This window comes from Homalodisca vitripennis, chromosome 5, assembly GCF_021130785.1.
Source record: "Homalodisca vitripennis isolate AUS2020 chromosome 5, UT_GWSS_2.1, whole genome shotgun sequence".
Lineage (NCBI taxonomy): Eukaryota > Metazoa > Arthropoda > Insecta > Hemiptera > Cicadellidae > Homalodisca > Homalodisca vitripennis.
In genome coordinates, this window is record NC_060211.1 from 42,561,996 (window position 1) to 42,581,919 (window position 19,924).

Sequence of the window (19,924 nt, forward strand, 5' to 3'; positions counted from 1 at the left end):
CTGGATGGTTCATCTTGTAACTTTTAGGTTCACTAGTTAGGATATTAATAGGCTGCCATCGTTTTATAATTTTGTTGGGAGAAAGCGTGAGTATTTTTGGAGTGGGGATAATGTGATAATTTGTCGTACTATCTTGATTAACCCATACAAACCCAAGAACAACTGGCGCCGACAACTTTCTGGAGATCCCTTATTATTCAGAAAAAGAAACACTATTCAATTTAACAGTGGCTACACGGCTAGTTAAAACAATGTCACGTGTTATTCTACATTCCGGTTACTAGGAATCATTTATACGGTTCTTTGTTTAAAGTTATGTATTGACAATGGAAGGTTTGAAAGGATAACAGGATTTCGGACATTTGCCATCGTTATAGGTTATAAAAGGTATAACACAACGTTTCGAGGATTTGAATCTATCCCCTTCGTCAGGTGTTATCAGCGAAACTATCTAAGTGTTACCTTTAAAAGATAACGGCTTGGTTGGCAACTAGTCAGCCGGACATAGAACTCTAAATTTGTCTATATAAATACATCCATGTAAATGAGCTATAGAAATATTTGATAGCTCTCTCAGGTATTTGCGATGAAACCCTCCAAAATATTATTTTTTAGTGACGTTTAGCTCTTTTCTGAGGGATGATTTTCGTTCGTCACTATTCTGCGGTGCTGACCCACATTGATGGCTGGAACATTGTTGTTTAACCGTTCATAAACTACACAACCATGTTTCTAATCTTGTTCAAGCTACCGTAAGAATTTGTTTTAATTTTCATTAATTTTTCAAGTTTCATATCGTTATTTGTAACCATAAAGAGATTTATGGGCATACAAGGAATTCGTATATATGTGAATTTTGTTAAAATATAAATTGTATTGTGAACATTAACTGAATTAATTTCCCAGTGGGTTTTTAATAATTCCTAGTTACACTTTGGCGTACCGCACCTTAAAATTAAATTCAGGACATACCTTCTCTTTGAATTATGAATCACTAATAAATGGTAAATAATATAAAGACTTATTAAGACTATTTTTATATTATACTAGCGGGCCCGGCGCGCTTTGCTGCGCATTTCAATAATTTTTTGCAAAAGTTGCCCGCGGCTTCGCACGCAATTTCCCGTTGAAAACAGTACACTATATTCACTTATTCTTTTTCTATCACATTCTAAACATTGCTGAGATAATTGATAGTCGTTCCATCGTGAGCCTCTTGGGCGTATTATGAAGGTATGTACCATATTCCTGCCTCTATCTAGCTGTTACCCACGGCTTCGCACGCAAATCTTAAGAACCGAAGTCCTTATATTACTTAGTAAATTTTTTTTTTTACTATAATAAATTTTAGATTAAATTAGTTATATCTCCGATGCCACGATTGAGCTTGCTTTGTTGTCTCGATCGAGAGAATATGTACACACGGAGTTTTGAGAACCATACTTCTGTCAAAAAAAACAACTAAGGTTGATTTTATAACATTCTTTATATTTGTAGCCAACGTAAGATAGTAATTATGATATCTGCATTACACTTCTGATCAAGCATGAGCATGGTTTATATTAAATAAATATTGCAGTTAAAGGTGAATTTTTACGTCAAATTTGAATTGTATTATCTGGATAGTAAAGTCTATGTTTAACAGTGATTGCAAAAACAGTTTAAACAAAATTTGTCGTTTCTCTTAAGCTTACTCTATGCTTTAAAACTATAAGTGTAATATATGTTTACAAAGAACAGCTGATTAAAAATTTGAAAAGACGTTAACATATGTTTGCTGCAATGCATTTCTTATGGGTATTTCTGTAACCAGTGGGGCGGAATCCTGAATCGGGAAAGGGATGGGCATAGCTTATAAACCTTCTCCGTGGAAAAATACATATACGTACAAATTTTCATCATGATCGGTCCAATAGTTCACGATTCCATAAAGGACAAACATACAAACATTCATTTTTATATATATAGATAGACTATTTTTAATGTGTCGAAATGAAATTTCGATATTCAATATATAGAAGGCGATGATAATTACCTCGATTTTGTCTAAAAGTTACAATATTCACTTCCCAACGATTTTTGTCTAAAAGTAACAATATTCACTTCCCAACGATTTTTATCTAAAAGTAACAATATTCACTTCCCAACGATTTTTGTCTAAAAGTTACAATATTCACTTCCCAACGATTTTCAACCAAAAGAGTGGTTTACTATCTACATTTTTGAGTTATATGAAACTCTCCATTCTAGGAGAGGACTAACAAAATATTTAGAAAACCTAAAATTATTTAAATATAGAGAAGCAGCATTTGTACCCCTCTGTATATGTTTTTTTCTATATCGGTAAAACACTAGTTGGGTATTACAAACGTTATTTATTTAGGGATCCTTTACAACCAAGTACTGTTAGTAGGCCTAAGTCAAAAATAAAAAATAGGCTCTTCCGTTAAATACTAAACGAGTCCAACGTTTTAACTTCTATGTGTGTACCTCGAGGATTGTACTAATGCCTGATTAAATGTGAATTCAATTTTCAGGAATACCTCAAATACTGTCAGTATTAATACAAAATAAATTAGATTAAACTGTTCCTAAAGACATTTTATCACCAAAAACCCGTAATTTGTAATTTAACATTTATTCCGTACACCGTAAAGTGTTATTACAAGCTGCGTAACCAAACCCGAATATTTTGACGCCTTAATGAATGGAGATGATAGGCTCTATTTTTACAAGAGATTTTATAAACATGCCCTCATAAACCCCTCTGCCTGTTCACTCCTGAACGCGTACCGCTATGTGTAGCTACTATAAACACACATTTTATGATTACACCGGACTGTCCCCGCACACCCGAGGCGCAGCCTGCGTTAGCCTCTGATTAGAGCTTGTATTACTTTATTATCCGGCCTCCTAGCATAAATACGCCTCCAATAAACGTAACAGCGTAGTGCTCGCGTACCTGCCGCAAAGCGGTGCGGTGCCTTGAGGAAGCCCTTGATAACTAGAGGAAACGTTGAGTAGCAGACGGTTCATTGCTAAATAATAACATTTCAACAAAACCTTCTGTTTTGTTGTAAGCTTTACAACAAATTATATTCAGTTAAAAATAGATAAATACATGTGTATAGCTGTTTCAAACGAAACTGGATATAAATTTGGGTTTTAAGGCCTAAAACGTGTTGAACGATGTGTAGACATTAATTTATGGTCAGAGAGAAATAGGTCCTTTAGTTGCATATTTAAAAAACATTAACTAATATCAAGCTAATAGAAATACTTTATTACTTACAAAGTTAAAAGCCGCAAATGCATACGTATTGTTGAATTCTTTATAATAAAGTCAAAATATAAACTTAATACAAAATTACGTATTTCATTTATATGAGAATTTTGAATTAAAGACGAGTGAGAAGATTATACTAGTTTACATTGACATTTTCTTGCAATATTAATTAATATAATTATAAATAACAAGTAACCTAAGCAGGTTTATTGTATCATGTGGAAACGGAACCATGAATATATCGAGCCTTAACTAGAATAAACTGTTTCTTTTTATCTGAACTCAATTTTTAATATAAATGCGTGCATCAGGATAAAGTTTTATGATGCAGAAAACCAAATTTCAATTTTCTACGGCCCCACATATTCTGAAAAGCGAACCTTGTCATATAGAGAACACGTCACTAATGTGTGTATGGTATCGGAAAGGATATAAAATCGGTTGCTTGATATCCAAAACATATAAAATAGTGGTTTCCTTTATATGGTATAGTATGTTGAGGAGGAACATATAACACAAATTTAAAAGCAATACCCATTCTACATTTTTTAAGAATAATAACAAGGAACAATAAATGTGAGCCATCTCATCCACATATATATTAAAAACTTTTAACAGGTTTTTACTTGCGAAGTAAAATACAGGGTGTCCCATGAAGAAACGGAGAAACTGTCAGGACTTGTTCGTACGGTGAAAATAACGAAAAAAAGTTCATATACACATAGGTCCAGAAACGCTTAGTTAGCGAGCTATACAGGGTAAAAGATTTCGCCCAGATTTCAGTGCCACCGTTAAAAGGGAGCCCTTTTAAATTATTTTGGACGTTGCCCAGGACGTAAACTTTAATGTATATTATGCAAATTGAACTGAAAAATTGAATAAAATTGGTACCGGACCTCTATCTTGTGTAATTTTTAGGATATCTGAAGAAATACGCAAAATTCGGTGTCCGAAACAAGTTTCATTTAGGTTTCAAGTAGATTAACTTTGTTAAATGTGTAACAAACACGTAAAAGTCTTTAACAAAACTTGTAAAGAATTAATTTCTTAAGATAATTGTGTAAAATAAGCCAATAAAAATTGTACGTAAACTTTAAGAAAATCAATTTTTAATTAAATAAATAACGTACGAAGAATAGACAAAATCGGTTACACTTTTTTTTTGCTGAACGTACGTTCTGTATTTAAAGACGTCAGTCAGTACATAGGCGAGTTATATATTGAAAATGAACACTATAATATTCCACAGCTAAAAAGTACGTGTTTTACAAAATAATATTTTTTTCTGGTACCAAAGATATTAACAAATATCCCTAATGTATAGAAAAATGAAAAAAATGTCAACTAATAAAGTGGTAGTTTTCTGTGGAAGACGGTAAATATATATATATATATATTTAAATATAATTATTTAATTTCTTATGGGCATTTAAATTTACACAAACAATATCGCAAATTGAGTAAAGGCATAGGCTCTTCTTATGTATTTGATTTAACAAATTTGTGTGTGTGTGTGTGTGTGTGTGTGTGTGTGTGTGTGTGTGTGTGTGTGTGTGTGTGTGCGTGTGCGCGCGCGCGCGCGCGTGTTTGCTTATATTGTAATATTTTATATTTATACATAAGTAATATGATAATTTGTGCACTTGTACTGCTAGAAATCTAATAAATATAGGTCATGTATGTGTATTTAATGTATGTATATATAAATGATCTGAAAGATATAGGCCTATGTAATATAAAACTTCCAACCAGGCCTCAATTCCTTCATTCCTTGGACGTGAGATATTTCTCCTCCTAAAGGTTACAATTTTGTAAACTTGTACTCCTTTATGGGAAATAAATTTATATTCTATTTTATTCTTGTAATATTTTAAGCACTTGTCTAATAAATGTAAACAATGTTGTATCCATGTACCCTGTAATAGTATAGTCATATAGAGCATGATTTGTTCACCCATGACAGGAAAAAATTAGGATCAAAACAGCTTTACAAAGATCACAAGCAGCTGAGCAAAGTTAGAACGAGCTAACACTCATTGAGGAAACTACTTTGTAAAATCGATCACTTTTGTGTAACAATAGATAATTTTCCAACTATTCACATACGTACACCATACAATGTTGCTTGTACCAACAAGGCAGACCCACGTGTTGTATTGTATTTAACCGAGCACAGTTCCACCTAACGATTACCATTGTTCGAAAAAATGCTTGAATGTGTTGGATATTTAATGTGAGGCCTACAGTCATTTACACGTAATTTCTAACAGCCTACTAGTAATCATTGGCTATTACGATCAATTTTCGAGGTCACCAGATGTCTTCAACAGGCAATGTGTCTAAATAAGTCTTTTTAACACTGAATATAAATATTAATCATATAGTTTTAGATAACTGAGTATAGTTTCTTGTAAACCTTGAATAGCAGGTCACTATTGAAACACATTTAATTGAAAAACGAATTTAGTGATCCACCCAGCCACTTGAAGGGGTGATATTTTATACCTGTATTATATACCTGAGTTTAAAAGAGCCTGTTGAACTGTGAAATGCTCAGATTGATACTTTTACAGAAAATTCGTTTAGTTGTTAACTATCAACATTCGAGTGATTCTGAGGCGATTAGTTAATCAGCTGTTTGCTGTCAAGAGTAAAGTTATTCCTAGGAGACACGTAAATTGATGTTCGCTTTCAAGTAAAGTACAGTAATCTCTAGATGTTTCAAATTGTTCGTTGTCAAGAGTAAAGCCATTTCTAGATGATTCGTAAGTAGTTGTTCACCGTCAAGAGTAGAGTAATTCCAAGATGATTCGTAAATACTTGTTCACCGTTATGAGTAGTCATTCCGAATGGGTTCATATATATTTTTTTGGTGTTGAGAATAGAGTAATTCTAAGGCGATTCGTAAATAGTTGTTCCCTATAAAGATTAGAGTAATGTCTAGACGATTACTTAATTAGCTGTTTGCTGTCAAGAGTAGAGTTATTCATAGAAGTTTCGTAAATAGTTGTTCCATATCAAGATTAGAGTAATTTCTAGACTATTACATAATTAGCTGTTCGCTGTCAAGAGTAGAGTTATTCATATAAGATTCGTAAATAGTTGTTCCATATCAAGATTAGAGTCATTTCTAGACTATTACTTTATTAGCTGTTTGCTGTCAACAGTAGAGTTATTCATATAAGATTCGTAAATAGTTGTTCCGTATCAAGATTAGAGTCATTTCTAGAATATTACTTAATTAGCTGTTCGCTGTCAAGAGTAGAGTTATTCATAGAAGTTTCGTAAATAGTTGTTCCATATCAAGATTAGAGTCATTTCTAGAATATTACTTAATTAGCTGTTCGCTGTCAAGAGTAGAGTTATTCATATAAGATTCGTAAATAGTTGTTCCATATCAAGATTAGAGTCATTTCTAGAATATTACTTAATTAGCTGTTCGCTGTCAAGAGTAGAGTTATTCATAGAAGTTTCGTAAATAGTTGTTCCATATCAAGATTAGAGTCATTTCTAGACTATTACTTAATTAGCTGTTTGCTGTCAAGAGTAGAGTCATTTTTAGACTATTACATAATTAGCTGTTCGCTGTCAAGAGTAGAGTTATTCATATAAGATTCGTAAATAGTTGTTCCATATCAAGATTAGAGTCATTTCTAGACTATTACTTAATTAGCTGTTTGCTGTCAACAGTAGAGTTATTCATATAAGATTCATAAATAGTTGTTCCATATCAAGATTAGAGTCATTTCTAGAATATTACTTAATTAGCTTTACGCTGTCAAGAGTAGAGTTATTCATAGAAGATTCGTAAATAGTTGTTCCCTATAAAGATTAGAGTAATGTCTAGACGATTACTTAATTAGCTGTTCGCTGCCAAGAGTACAATAATTCCTAGACGATTCGTAAAGAGTTGTTCACCACCAAGGGTCATTCTTAGATGAATTTAAAATTTTGTTTAGTGTCAAGAGTAGAAACATTTCTAGATTTGTAAATCAGGTTCACTATCAAGAGTAAAAAACTTGTACGCGGTTAGAAAATAGTTGTTCGATGTCGATAGTTGAATAGTTCATAGATTATTCATTAGAATAGTATATAGTAGTTCACTGTTAAGTTTAGAGACATTTCTGGGTGATTTGGAAAATAAAATCGAAACAGAAAACTGCTAAAAATACCGGTTCGATGACATTTTTATTTTGCAGACTATCCAATGTATAACATCTGGTTTGGAAATAATCAGAGAGAGGACCTAGTTAACCAATTAGAATCTTTTAGTAAATCTTTGAGCCGTAGCATCCATCATAAACGAATAATGCTAAATATCTCAACTTTTCTGGCACTACTTTACGAAGCACAAAACCGTGATAAGCTGGAGAAGGAAAATCACGGAATGTTCAAGCGCTGCTAGAGATGTGCAGGCTTCGTCACACAGTCAGAATACAAGTGTCTGTCCCCACCCACATCCTCCGGTCATCAGTCGACCTTGAAGTGTACGCAACGCCATTCTTTGGAAGCAGATATTTCAGAAATAAACACGGACCATAAGAGTCTTGACCGTATTCCTATACCTCTTAACTCCACAAACGTTGGTCATGGCAAAGTGGTTCCTACTATTAAATGCTTTTGCGTCATCTAAAGATGCAACGTCGACCGCACGGTGGTGACGCAACATTGACTACATCTCTAACAAAATAACAAACAGTTATGGTTCTAACTGTCTTAGCATATCTATAGTCAAGCAACGCCTGCAAAACGTATACATTTTTAGAGGTATACGAACCATTTCAACCAATACATTGTAGTGAGGACTTTTAGATATGCTTCTTATATACGACTAGTACCAATGTATATTTGCTAGTATACAAAAATTACTTCAGTACTATAAGACTTCTTCAGTCTTACATTCAAACACCATTAAGTTAATTATAATTATGAGTTTATAGACAAATTAATTGTGTTCTTAAACTATGTGGGATCAAGAAGATATTTTTAAATCACATGGATACAACCTATGTATATTTATAATTTGATGTAATTTTACCTTTATTGATTTAATTACAGACATTTATTTACTTTAAATTCATTATTTGAAATCTTCTAGCTAAAATATAAAACTTTATACCCGTGTCAGTTTTAAGAACAGAACTAAGTATATTTATTTATACAAATACAAAATATACAAAATCAAATCAAATCAAATTTATTTCAAAATTTTTTACAAACAAGCATGGTACACGTAATACGAATGAAATTAGTCCCACATGGGCCACAGAGGCTTGTGCGTGGTGACGAGTCTGTCACTAGATGCTGTGCACGGCGTTATGATAGTTATTATGTTTAGTTAGTGTATTATGATAGTATCATTAATAATAATAATAATAACAAAGTATTTTATACATTTTTTTAAAAACAATTATTATATATCAAATCTAAAATAATCTGTGTAATTTGTTGGCCACAGACAGCTTTAATTATGCCACATTACTCAATAGTCTAATTATTTTATACAAAAATTATAAAAAATAAGGTATGTTATTTGCTATTGTGTAAATTATTAAATTGAACAAAATTAATTACTTAGGTTAAATTTGGGTTATTGGAAGTGTTTAAAAACCATCGGAGAGGCGAAACGGCGCAAGACGGCCATCGCAACAATAGTGGAAAAAGTTTGTTGCGTGTAGTAAAGTAAGTTAGTCCAGTAAATAAACGTGATCATATACATTAGTCCTAGTTAGTATATAGATGAGAGCAGCGACTCAGCGTGTTTCAGCGCCGACCGCCAACAGCCAGACAGAAACACACGATTTTTGTATGCGGACAGCGGGACCTGCAGGATGTCCCTTATGTGTTGCGGAATATTTCTGAGTAGGAAATTTGCAATGTAATAGGGATTGATGTAAATATACGATTTTACTACTCGGGGAGCCTGCAGGCCCAACGCTAACAGCATTCCTTGTAAAATATCTATATGTGACAGGGTGACGATCTCCTGCCTGTGGCTCCTTGCAAAAACCAGTAAGCTTTTAATATAGAGCTGCCGAATTGATAACAATTGCGTCTCCGTATAGAGCAAGATAGTCGGGTATCTGTTGTGTTTTTTTGAACGCAGCCTTAATAACTAAATTTTGAACAGTCATTAACGGATCTAAAATAGACCTGTAAAGCCCCTCCCCATACTATAATATCATATTGTAAAATTGATTGTACATACATAAGCGTAATAAATAGTTTTAATTTCATTGGGATTTAATATTTCTGTTAATTGATGGAATACGTAAATCAATTTCCTTAGTTTAGATTTTAACATGTGGATGTGTGGTTCCCATTTTAATTTTGAATCCATGATGAACTCCCAGGTACTTGTACTGGTTCAACCCTCTGTAACACCCGACTATCACAGGAGCCACTGTTCGTGTCACCGCAAGAGTGGAGTAACAATCCCATGTCCACGGGCGGCTCGCCCGCGCTGCGCAATGAGATCGGCATACATTTAGTTTTAGAAACATTCATGGTTAGAATATTTTCATCAAACCACCGTTTTACTAACGCCAATTCTCCTGCAGCAACACGGTAGACCCCCATCCCACGATCCCCGCTCAAACAATATTGCAGTGTCATCCGCAAACAGAAATATCCTACCAGTAATCTTGAGTTTCACTGTATTATTTATATAAATTAAAAATAGAAGTGGACCAAGAGTGCTACCTTGGACTACACCGTATCAACACTCATTGTGTCACTTAAATGATTGTTATATAGAGACAGTTTGCGTACGTCCGCTCAAATAGCTTTCTGAACCAGTTCAGCTCTAATCCGCGAACTCCAATGCATTTCAAGTTTGCGAAAAAGCAAGTTTCCTGTTTATACTATCGAAAGCTTTTGCCAGATCAATGAAAAGAAGTAGGACTTTATTATTATTATTTAAGGCATCAGTTATACATTTATTAATTGCGAATAGAGAGTCTGAAGTATTTTTTGTTTTTGCGAAAGCCGTATTGGGACTCTGACAGAATATTATTATCTTCGAGGTATTTCTGTAATTGAGATTTTACACACTTCTCTAGTACTTTACTTAGCACACTTAGCAATGATATTGGCCTATAATTGTGCATGTCTGATTTACTATTATTTTTATAAATTGGGATTACTTTGGCAGATTTAAGTAATTCTGGATAAACAACACCTGAAGATATACTGAGATTTATTATATGTTTTAGAGGGGACGCCAGCTTACTAATTTGTTGCTTCAGCAGGGCTGCGGGAGGCCGTCCATACCGGGAGCCGATCCACCTCGCATTCCCCTGACACACTCCTCCACCCTGGCTGTCCGAGACCGGGCGCAAGCGAAACTCGTACCCCCCGTACCCCATACACATACAAAATCACAAAAATTTGTTCGTTGTCTTTGTCTAAGGGTGGTAAACCCCTTTTGGTTCAATTATAACGTATAATAAGTTCAGAAGCTCATTTATTTTAACATTTTTTTTTAAATCACAAGAGTACTTTGTACATAGCAAAAAAACTACTTGATTTGTTAATGATGAATAAATAAGATGAGATTTACCGAAATGACTTTACAGTGTGTTGTACAGATCTTACAAATTCTCCTATAAAGCTCGGATCTGAAACGGAGAAGACCACCAGTCTACAAAAAATGTTTGTAAACCTTCATCACGTACACCTGCAGCAGCAGTAGCAGCTGACGTTATCATACGGCTGATTACAATGACTTTTTATTCGTCCTCGATCATCTGGGGCAAAAACGGATCTAAGATCGCCAGTACAGTCCGCCGGGAACCGATAAACCGGGGCCGTTGATCCATAGAATCCGAATTCTAATCAGGCCCCCGGGCGCGCCCACGCGCACCTTGCACATTGGGCAGCCGATTACAGGCTTGTGAACAGCTTGGACTGAAAAACTAGAGCAGATGAAGATCGCCGGCCGTAAATCGAAACGGTGGTGGAGTTGCGAGACGGACAGATATAGAGTTAGCGGAGACGCGGAGGCGTTAATTATACTGCGAAGGACTGTTGGTGGGTACTCCGACAGCTTCATTATGGCAGGATGAGGTATACTGTCTTGTTAAAATATAGATAAGCTTTCATAACTATTGTGCTTTTGTTTGCGATTCGTAAAGGTTCCCACTAACAGTATACTAATTATGTTTTACTAGTTTTTTTATGTTGACATTTGGTATACTCTTGGCAACTAACCGGAATTTACTAACCACCTACGAATAATTGTATACTTGATAGTGAAGAACAGTTTACGAATCGTCCAGGAATGAATCTACTCTTGACAGCAAACGACAGTTTATGTTTGATCTATAAATTACTCTACTCTTGACAGCGAGCAGCAATTTACGAATCGTTTAGGAATGACTGCACTCTTAATACCGAACAACTATTCACGAATCGTATAGTAATGAATCTACTCTTTTGATCAGAGAACAATTTACGTATAACCTAGGAATTACCCTTCTTTTGACAGCAAACAACAGTTTACGTATTATCTATGAATGACTCTACCATTGACATCTAACAACTAGTTACGTATTATCTAGGAATTACTCTACTCTTGACACCAAACAACTATTTACTAATTACCGGGAATTTGTAAACCTCATTTATCACGTTTTAAAGCATACTAACGTAAAATATAATAAGATTAAGAACATTTTAAACAAATGAAAAATTTTTTAGCTTTAAATACAACAATTTTGACAACTAGATCGTAAGAATAGATTTTAAAATGATTTCATTCTTCACATGTTTAGGGCATCATTTAGCTGTGCATTAAACTTTAGATTTTTTTTATATTTCAAATTCAATCTCAACCTTTACCTTTATCTTAACCTTTAAAATGTGACTTTGCCTTACACTTGCATGTCAGTTTGTACTAAAGATTTTTGTACTAATTTTTTCATAACACTGGCAGCATTCCTTTGTAAAACATACATCATGTTTGATTTAAAATTGTTTACGGTTCTGGAGAAACAGTATTGTAAAAATTTTGCTGGGGATCTAGTTCTCTGTAAGGCAAAAGTTTTTAGACCACCAAATTAGTTGTAGAGACCGCTTAGATATAAAATACTGGTAGAAGAAGCTTTTACTACTGCGTTCGACAGGACTCCAAGCAGCTTTTAAGTATGTTTGAAACCTTTTCTTTCCCTTCTTTCCTTCTTTCTGTTCTTTATTTTTATTTCTATTAATACCTCTCTCCACTTGACGAAGAGGATAGATTCCATTCTTAGAAACGTCGTGTTATAACATTTTGTAACACGTTACGATGACCGAAATCCTAATATCCTTTCACTTTGTTTCAATTATTGTGTCTAACGAAACCTGTTGGTGAGAATCTCTACTAAGAAAGATGCGAAGTTCCGATCTTACCAGTAAGCTTTTGGTACTCAAACGGAATCAAAATGTTACAAGAGTCTTTACTGAGAACATTCTCTGGACGAAGATAGTTTTGGCCATCTCCAACTGCAAGATTAAGATTGATGTACATTGCAATTCATTAGTCCTGCCTTAATGAACTTCCAAGTTCTGAACCATCTGCGTCCAGAAAGCCTTTAAGATATTTTAATTCATACAAGAGTTACTTTATGACCCTTACATTAGTGAATCCAACCAAACTACTGTGTTGCACTTGTATTAAGGAGCAAATAAAATACTCACCCTCAGAGATCAGTCTCTCACGGATCTCCCAGGCGAAAATAGTCGGGTTCTCCCGCTTGTACTGCTCTATCTTGGATACCACGGCTGGAGTTGCTACCTTGGGCTTGCTTCCGCCTATTAGCCCAGGAGGCCTCAGGGTTCCTGGAACATGAACATTGGATTACACAGTTTAAAAAGTGAACAAATAAGATTTGATACACTAATAGTTCTGGATACTATCTGAAAAAATATATAATTGCAGATTGGGTGACATTCTCATTACAGAACTATGTGGTTCTTCAACAATCTGAATATTACAACATAGTCATTGTCTTCAATAACAGATAGAAGTTATTGTATTTTTCACTAAGGAGAATTACTTGATTGTAAAATAAATGTAAGTTTTTACTGTGTGCTGTAAAGGTAACTGGTGTAACTAGCTTAAACAAATGCAGTTAGAGGGATATGCCTGAAATGCTAAGAAAGAAGAAAACGTTCTCCGTTCGTATGAGAAATACATTTGAAAAAATAACTTAAAAAAATTTAAAGTACAGGTAAGCTCTGTGTGTGGGAGGGAAGGAGAGCTTTTGAGATAAAAGTTATTCAGGATATACACTTTACAATTGTTGAGATTTATTTATAACTAGAAATAGAAACAAACGAATTAAATGTAAAGGAGTGCGGCACTTTTAAAACTGATGAATGGCAGCAAAGGTTGTTTCAGAAAATTAAGTACGAAATGCAATTGAATAGAAATCATAGACCTACATGTAAGAAATAAAACTTTCACTATATGACTAATCGTCAAGAACGTATCTTAGTGAATTTCCGCCTTTATTTGTAATGTACTGACATTTGCTATTCAGGCTTCTTTAGGTTGGGTTTAAGTAATCTTTAATCTAGACTTGATTATAAAATTTAAATGTTCAATTTTAAATAACGTAGAGGGCATCCTTAATATTGTTTCATGTCAGAAAATTTCAGTCAGTCTAAAATATTTAAAAACCTGTGTGAAAAGTGTGTTGAAACAAATTGACTTAAATTATTCAAGCACCTTGGCCTCAAAGCACCACTATTTACAGCATTACACTACGAATAGAGGCCATTATTTAATTTTGTAACAACCTCCGCCCTTTTGTTTTATTCACGGGAGAGTTCCCAGGAAACACAGATCTCCCTCACCCCCCCCCCCCCCCACAACAGACGCCCCCGGGGCGCGCATGGCTCTGTATCGACCACAGACCAGGCTGCATTTAAAATCAATTAGAGACAACGAAGGGAAATTACGGGGAGGCCATGTTTGGGGGACAAAGGAGCGCCATATGTCCTGAGTCCTGTGTCCACCCCGGGGAAAGGAGGGGGCGGGCCCAGGCGGCACGAACGTCGGTCCGGGTACCGCGAGGACTGCACGGCGTTAACCGTCCTCAATAATGCAGCGGCCTTCAATAACCCAGGGCCCGACAGCTGGGTATGAAACTTTGATGTTGTTTGGTATCGCTGTTCTCCGATGAATGGTATTTACCCTCGCGTGCTGCTACTTGAGCCAGGTTTACCACCAGAAGGGTATTTTGTCGCTTTGTAATTCCCATTGCGTGAGTTACTTTCAACCGAACAATGAAGCGCGTAATGACGGTGATTCTGGTTATTCGACGAAGAGTACATGTCTTGTATTTTTATTTATTTTTTTATAACTTAAATACAGATATTCCGTAGAAAACATAAATACCACTCATAACGTAATTTTAGTCAAAGACGACGACTTCCAAACTGCAAGTCACACGTGTTGTACGTAGCGCACACAATTACCTTCCCGTGTACATATATTGAGTTGGACACGTTTTTGGTGAACCACATTTCCACCCACATCCTTCTATTCTCGTTCAATTGTCGTTATCTCAGTTAGCTATACAAATGTTTCCACTTCCACCCTGTATACATTATTTTATCTAGTATACTCTTTTCAGTATTTTGCGTAATGAATCTTTTCAGGAAGCATTGAAGGCCAAAACCCCTGACATAGAACTACAATTTATGATACGGCCGATTGAGATCGGACCATCATCAACGTTCTTACGTACTTATCTCTTCAACAATTTATTAGAAGCAGAGCACTAGAGAGTTCTACATTCATTGGATCTCGAAAACCTCTGATTGAAAACTGCGATGTATGTGCATGTTGCTTTTAGCTGCAGTTCACTTTCCTCTTAGTGCAGCGCCGGGAATCTGACACTGTCACATACTTGACTCCTGGAATCTGGAGTCATGTTCGTCTGAAGAGATCCAACATCAGATACACGTAGACTACAAAATATAGAGTAATCTAGGTGAATATATATTCTCATTGGCTTATCAGGTGCACAATTGAGATCATGACGATGTTTTAGATAAGGTCCCAAAGCACGGTCAAGCAACCGAGCTGTTTTCACAAAATGTAGCTATGGTGGGAAGTGATGATTCAATGTAAGTATTGAGTTAAACTCCAGTTCAGTAGTACTATTTATGTACGTCCAATTGAGATCGAACCATTCGCATCTCCACATGCCTCCATCCCCTCCATAAGTTGGAACAGAGCACTAGAAGTTTCTGCACTCAAATCTCCAGGAGCCGGAACATGAAAGCCTGCGCAAAGTACAATGTGCGAACACACCATTGTCTAAGTGTTCAGCCGGCATGGAGATCGGGTTGCACCTTGACCCCTCACGAGGGGGTGTCCGCCTCCACCCCCCCCCCCCCCCGGTAGACAAGGTAGCTCATGTCCAACTCTGGTCGGACAGCGCGAGTTTGTGCAGTCTAATTCGATATTCACCGACGGCGACGGCGGTCACGCCACAAGCGGTAGTGGGGTGGCCGCCATTTTTAATTTGACGACACGCACCACCGACCACGTCAGAGGGGGTGTAATTTTTACGATGAAGTTTGTCTGGAACCCACGCCACTTGTGTAGCTACTGTACAGGCTGATAGAGGAAAGTAATCCAAAGTTTGGAAAAATGTAGCCTGGTGGGATTGAACAGGGCTGTTCTGGGTTCACACAGCAGCTTAACTAATTTTAGTGCAAAAAGAAATTAATTTAAAAATTTAAGAAGTTTGGTTTTACCTTAAAACTAAAAATACAATGGAGGTGAATAATTACTACAGGTATACAGTAAAGCAATGAGTAAGGCTTCGTTTGTTATCCCTTTTATCCAAACTACAGCGTGTCTATATCCTTTACTCCATCCCATATTTACAAAACAACCCTCATACTAAATGTTACGATCGAATAGATTAAAACGCAATCGCAGTCTAAGTATCGTCGTTTCGTCAGTATGGATAATTTGATAGTCGAGGTTATCCTTTATCGGAACTAGGGCTTCATCCCTTCTTGCCCCTTTTGAAAAACACACTGGATGATGCATTTATTATTATTTCACCGCAGATATTAAACATAGTGTGAGAGAAATTTGTCTTCTCGGTTCATTGAATACATACGAGGTACTTATTCGAAAATATCTAAATTGTTATTTTTGGTTTTCAACACTCGCAAAAATTAACAAAACAAGAAGTAACAGGTAGAGTCGCGGAATAATTTCACTTGTTAAACACTTAATTTAGAACAACAAAACTCCAGCCATGTTCTCTTTGGCAGAAATGGACACCGCATGCATCGCCATGGTCTTGGTAAAACGCCCCTACATACTGGCGGCCATTTTGATTTTAGTAACACAAGAACAATGCACATAACTAAAACATATTTACGCCATTACCTCTAGTCACAGATTTATGGTAGGTGTCTCGTTTTAAAACTATAATTAAAACAAAACCAAGTGTGTTTCAGTCTCTTGTTATTTAGAAACAAGTCAAAATATTTACTTCGTATAATTAATTATATTTTATATGACGGTTTGTACTATATATTTTTACCATATAATAAAATCTCAAAAGAGCTTTGAAATGAAAACATTCAAACCTCTTAAGTCTCAACATTTAAAATGTGATATATTCCATTCAGAGACATAAAATTGTTATACGTGTATGGTTGCTTTACCCGGTAAAGTCAGCGTAGGCCTACTTTCAATACACATGGTTCATTTATTTATATTATATTCTGTGATTATTTACAAGATTTTGTCATTGACATTATAGTATTAAATATGTTTTAATAAATCAAATATTTGTATCATTATAGTGCAAAGTGGTCTTTTAACCATATTTACTAAGACTACCATTTATAATCTATGTTGGCAAGGTTTTCCTGTTGCAGTATAGGTATGGAAAACTAAATTATTTTCTTGTTTATTTATTGAAAGATGAGTTATTACACATAACTCGTGCACAATTATATGACGCGTATGTATGATAAACATGTGTATACATGAATTTACTGTTAACGCTTTAGTTATTACAACTGCGGTGGCCCTTGAGTTTAGCCCTAGTCCATTTCCTGTTAGTGAAGAATCTGCAATCTGACGGCGTTACAGTCACACGGATTGGAATATAGATAGCATCATGTTTGTTTGAAACGATAAAAAATTCTGTCACAAAGAAGCTCAAAATGAACTCTCTACATCGTTTCGACATCAGAACAGGGGAATTCCATCATGCTTGGAGATCGTGTTGAAAAATCTTAGTACACTCGATTGTGCACCTGATGAGAAAATCAGAATACCTCTTCGCCTATATTAAACTGCATATTGTAGTCTAGAGTCTCTAATATTGAAACAACATAAAAATCTATTTGACCTTCTTCGTAACCGACTGTTTTTGGATCTGTTCAGACGAACGTGATCCCAGATTGTACGAGTCAAGTCTGTACCAGTCAGATTCCAGACGCTGCAGTAAGAGGAATATTGACTGGAGCTAAACTCAACACCCACATCGAACCAACCCTTCCCTCTATAGCTACGTCATGTGCCGTGAACTGTTCTTTATTGTTCATTATATAGATTTAATTATACATTTTCCCATAAATAAGAAAGCAATACAAATATGTTTATACACGATGAAGCAATGAGAATAACTCTTCATCTAGATTAGATTACACTATATTTTGTGGTCTAGGTGTCTCTGTTGTCGAAACGATGCAAAGTGTTAATCTTCAGCTTTGTCACCGACTTTATTTGGATTTCTTCTGAAAAACATGACTTAATTCAAAATTTACATATGTTTTTGTTTTTTTAAAGTATTACTTCAAAATTAACAACCTACAAACAAACAACATGTTAAATTTATTAGAATATATTACTGTTCAGCTAAACTTTATTGGTTTGACTTGAAAATGGCTGAATTGAGGTGCAATCAATTGTAGGTTTGGAAATATCCTTATATGTTATATTGATATTCCTTTAAGATATATTCCCTGAATACAGAAAAGGTAGAAAATATATTTCATCACTCCACTTGAAATTGTTGACATTTAATAGGTCAACTATGCAATTTTGTAATTACCAAATAAAAACACCTGAAGATAAAATGGTGGATCTTTCACAGTATGTTTATGTCTTATGGGTTCAATGAGTGACATAAATTTTATTCATAAACGTAATGTTGTCTTCAAGGAAAGAGTATATAGAAATACGTCATTTTCTAAAATTATATTTCGCTAAAAAAAATATAACTTTCTCGACAAAATATTCTACTCGCTAAATCTATGACCCATCTATAATGTACGTAGTACGAGAAGTTCACACTTTTTATCCATATCATTTTTTTTATTTAGCCAGAATTCAAAATTACCTAAATTCCTACTTCAAATGCTCATAACTTCATATGGAATGATACAAAAATTTATTATTTCTGCATTCAAGGAAGGTATCTTCAAGAGCTATGAAAAAGATTGTTCAAACCCAAAATCGGTTGCATCATCTTAAGCGTATGACTCACAAGACCGAAATCGAATAGTCCCAAAGTACAACTCAAGAATTCTAAGAACTATTTTAAGACATCGATAAACGCCTGAGGTGCGAACTGTGGTCAATGGGACATTTAAGCCAATCACTGGCACTAAACAAGATTATATAGCCGCCACTGAGCTTATAAGTAATCCTGTTATCTCGTTGCGCATTGCTTTCCGTTTTCGTCTTGCGAAAACTGTTTTCTTCAAGTCAAACAACGGCTGAAAATAACTGCCTGCAAGGAACTCTTTATAACAGTTTAGAAGCCGAGATCCAATTAGCACTGTATAAACACACGATCTAGTTGTATTGAAATAGATTGAGGATTTTTCATAAGAAATATCATCAGCCACGCTAGTTTTAGGAAAGGTCGAAATTGGAAGGTATCAAAGGGGTTAAAATATGAAACGATAATTTTTTGACATTATATTTTTCCTAGTTTTATATTCTCAAAAGACCGTTACACGCATAAATAACAGGCACTGCCTGTTATAGCCGTTTTATCCCAAAAGGAACTCTTTATAACCCGAGCCGATAGACAATTGGCAATGTATAAACACACAATCAAGCTTTATTGAAATAGATAGAGGATTTTTTACTAAGAAATACTTTGATCATAAGCCTTGCTAGTTTTAATGGAGGTCGAAATTGGAGGGTATCAGAAGGGTTACAGTATGAAACTATATGTTTTACATTATATTTTTCCTAGTTTTATATTCTTAATACCTACCGTTAGACGCATAAATAATAGGTATGGACAATCACAATTTCATGTATTTACTCTTTTGATACCTTTCCATTTCGACCTTTACCACATCAAGTGCGCCTGACCATCGACTTCTTTCTTAGGGTACATTTATCTATTGATTTCAAGAAAACCTAGGTTGTATGTTTATAGAATTGTCTCTCGTTTCTACTGCACAACCATGCAAAATAATGTTAATAATATTGTATTATAACTAATTCTCACGTATGTCATTATGTAAATTTGGGTGGGTTTGTACGTGCGTTATATAAAAAAAGTAATTTAATACCACTCGTATGAAATTTTGCAATGTTTTATGTTTAAGAAATGTTTTTCATGAATACAATTTTAACAACATACTAGA

The 19,924-nt window shown here is 35.0% G+C and overlaps 1 protein-coding gene across 1 annotated transcript in view; it reads right to left on the minus strand.

The window, feature by feature from the left end:
* Nucleotides 1-19,924, minus strand: part of LOC124362087 (paired box protein Pax-6-like) — an 81,476-nt gene that overhangs the window by 14,881 nt on the left and 46,671 nt on the right. Inside the window, exon 3 of the mRNA XM_046816260.1 lies at nucleotides 12,965-13,105. Coding sequence (XP_046672216.1) covers nucleotides 12,965-13,105 — 141 coding nt within the window. The remainder of the gene's footprint in view (nucleotides 1-12,964; nucleotides 13,106-19,924) is intronic.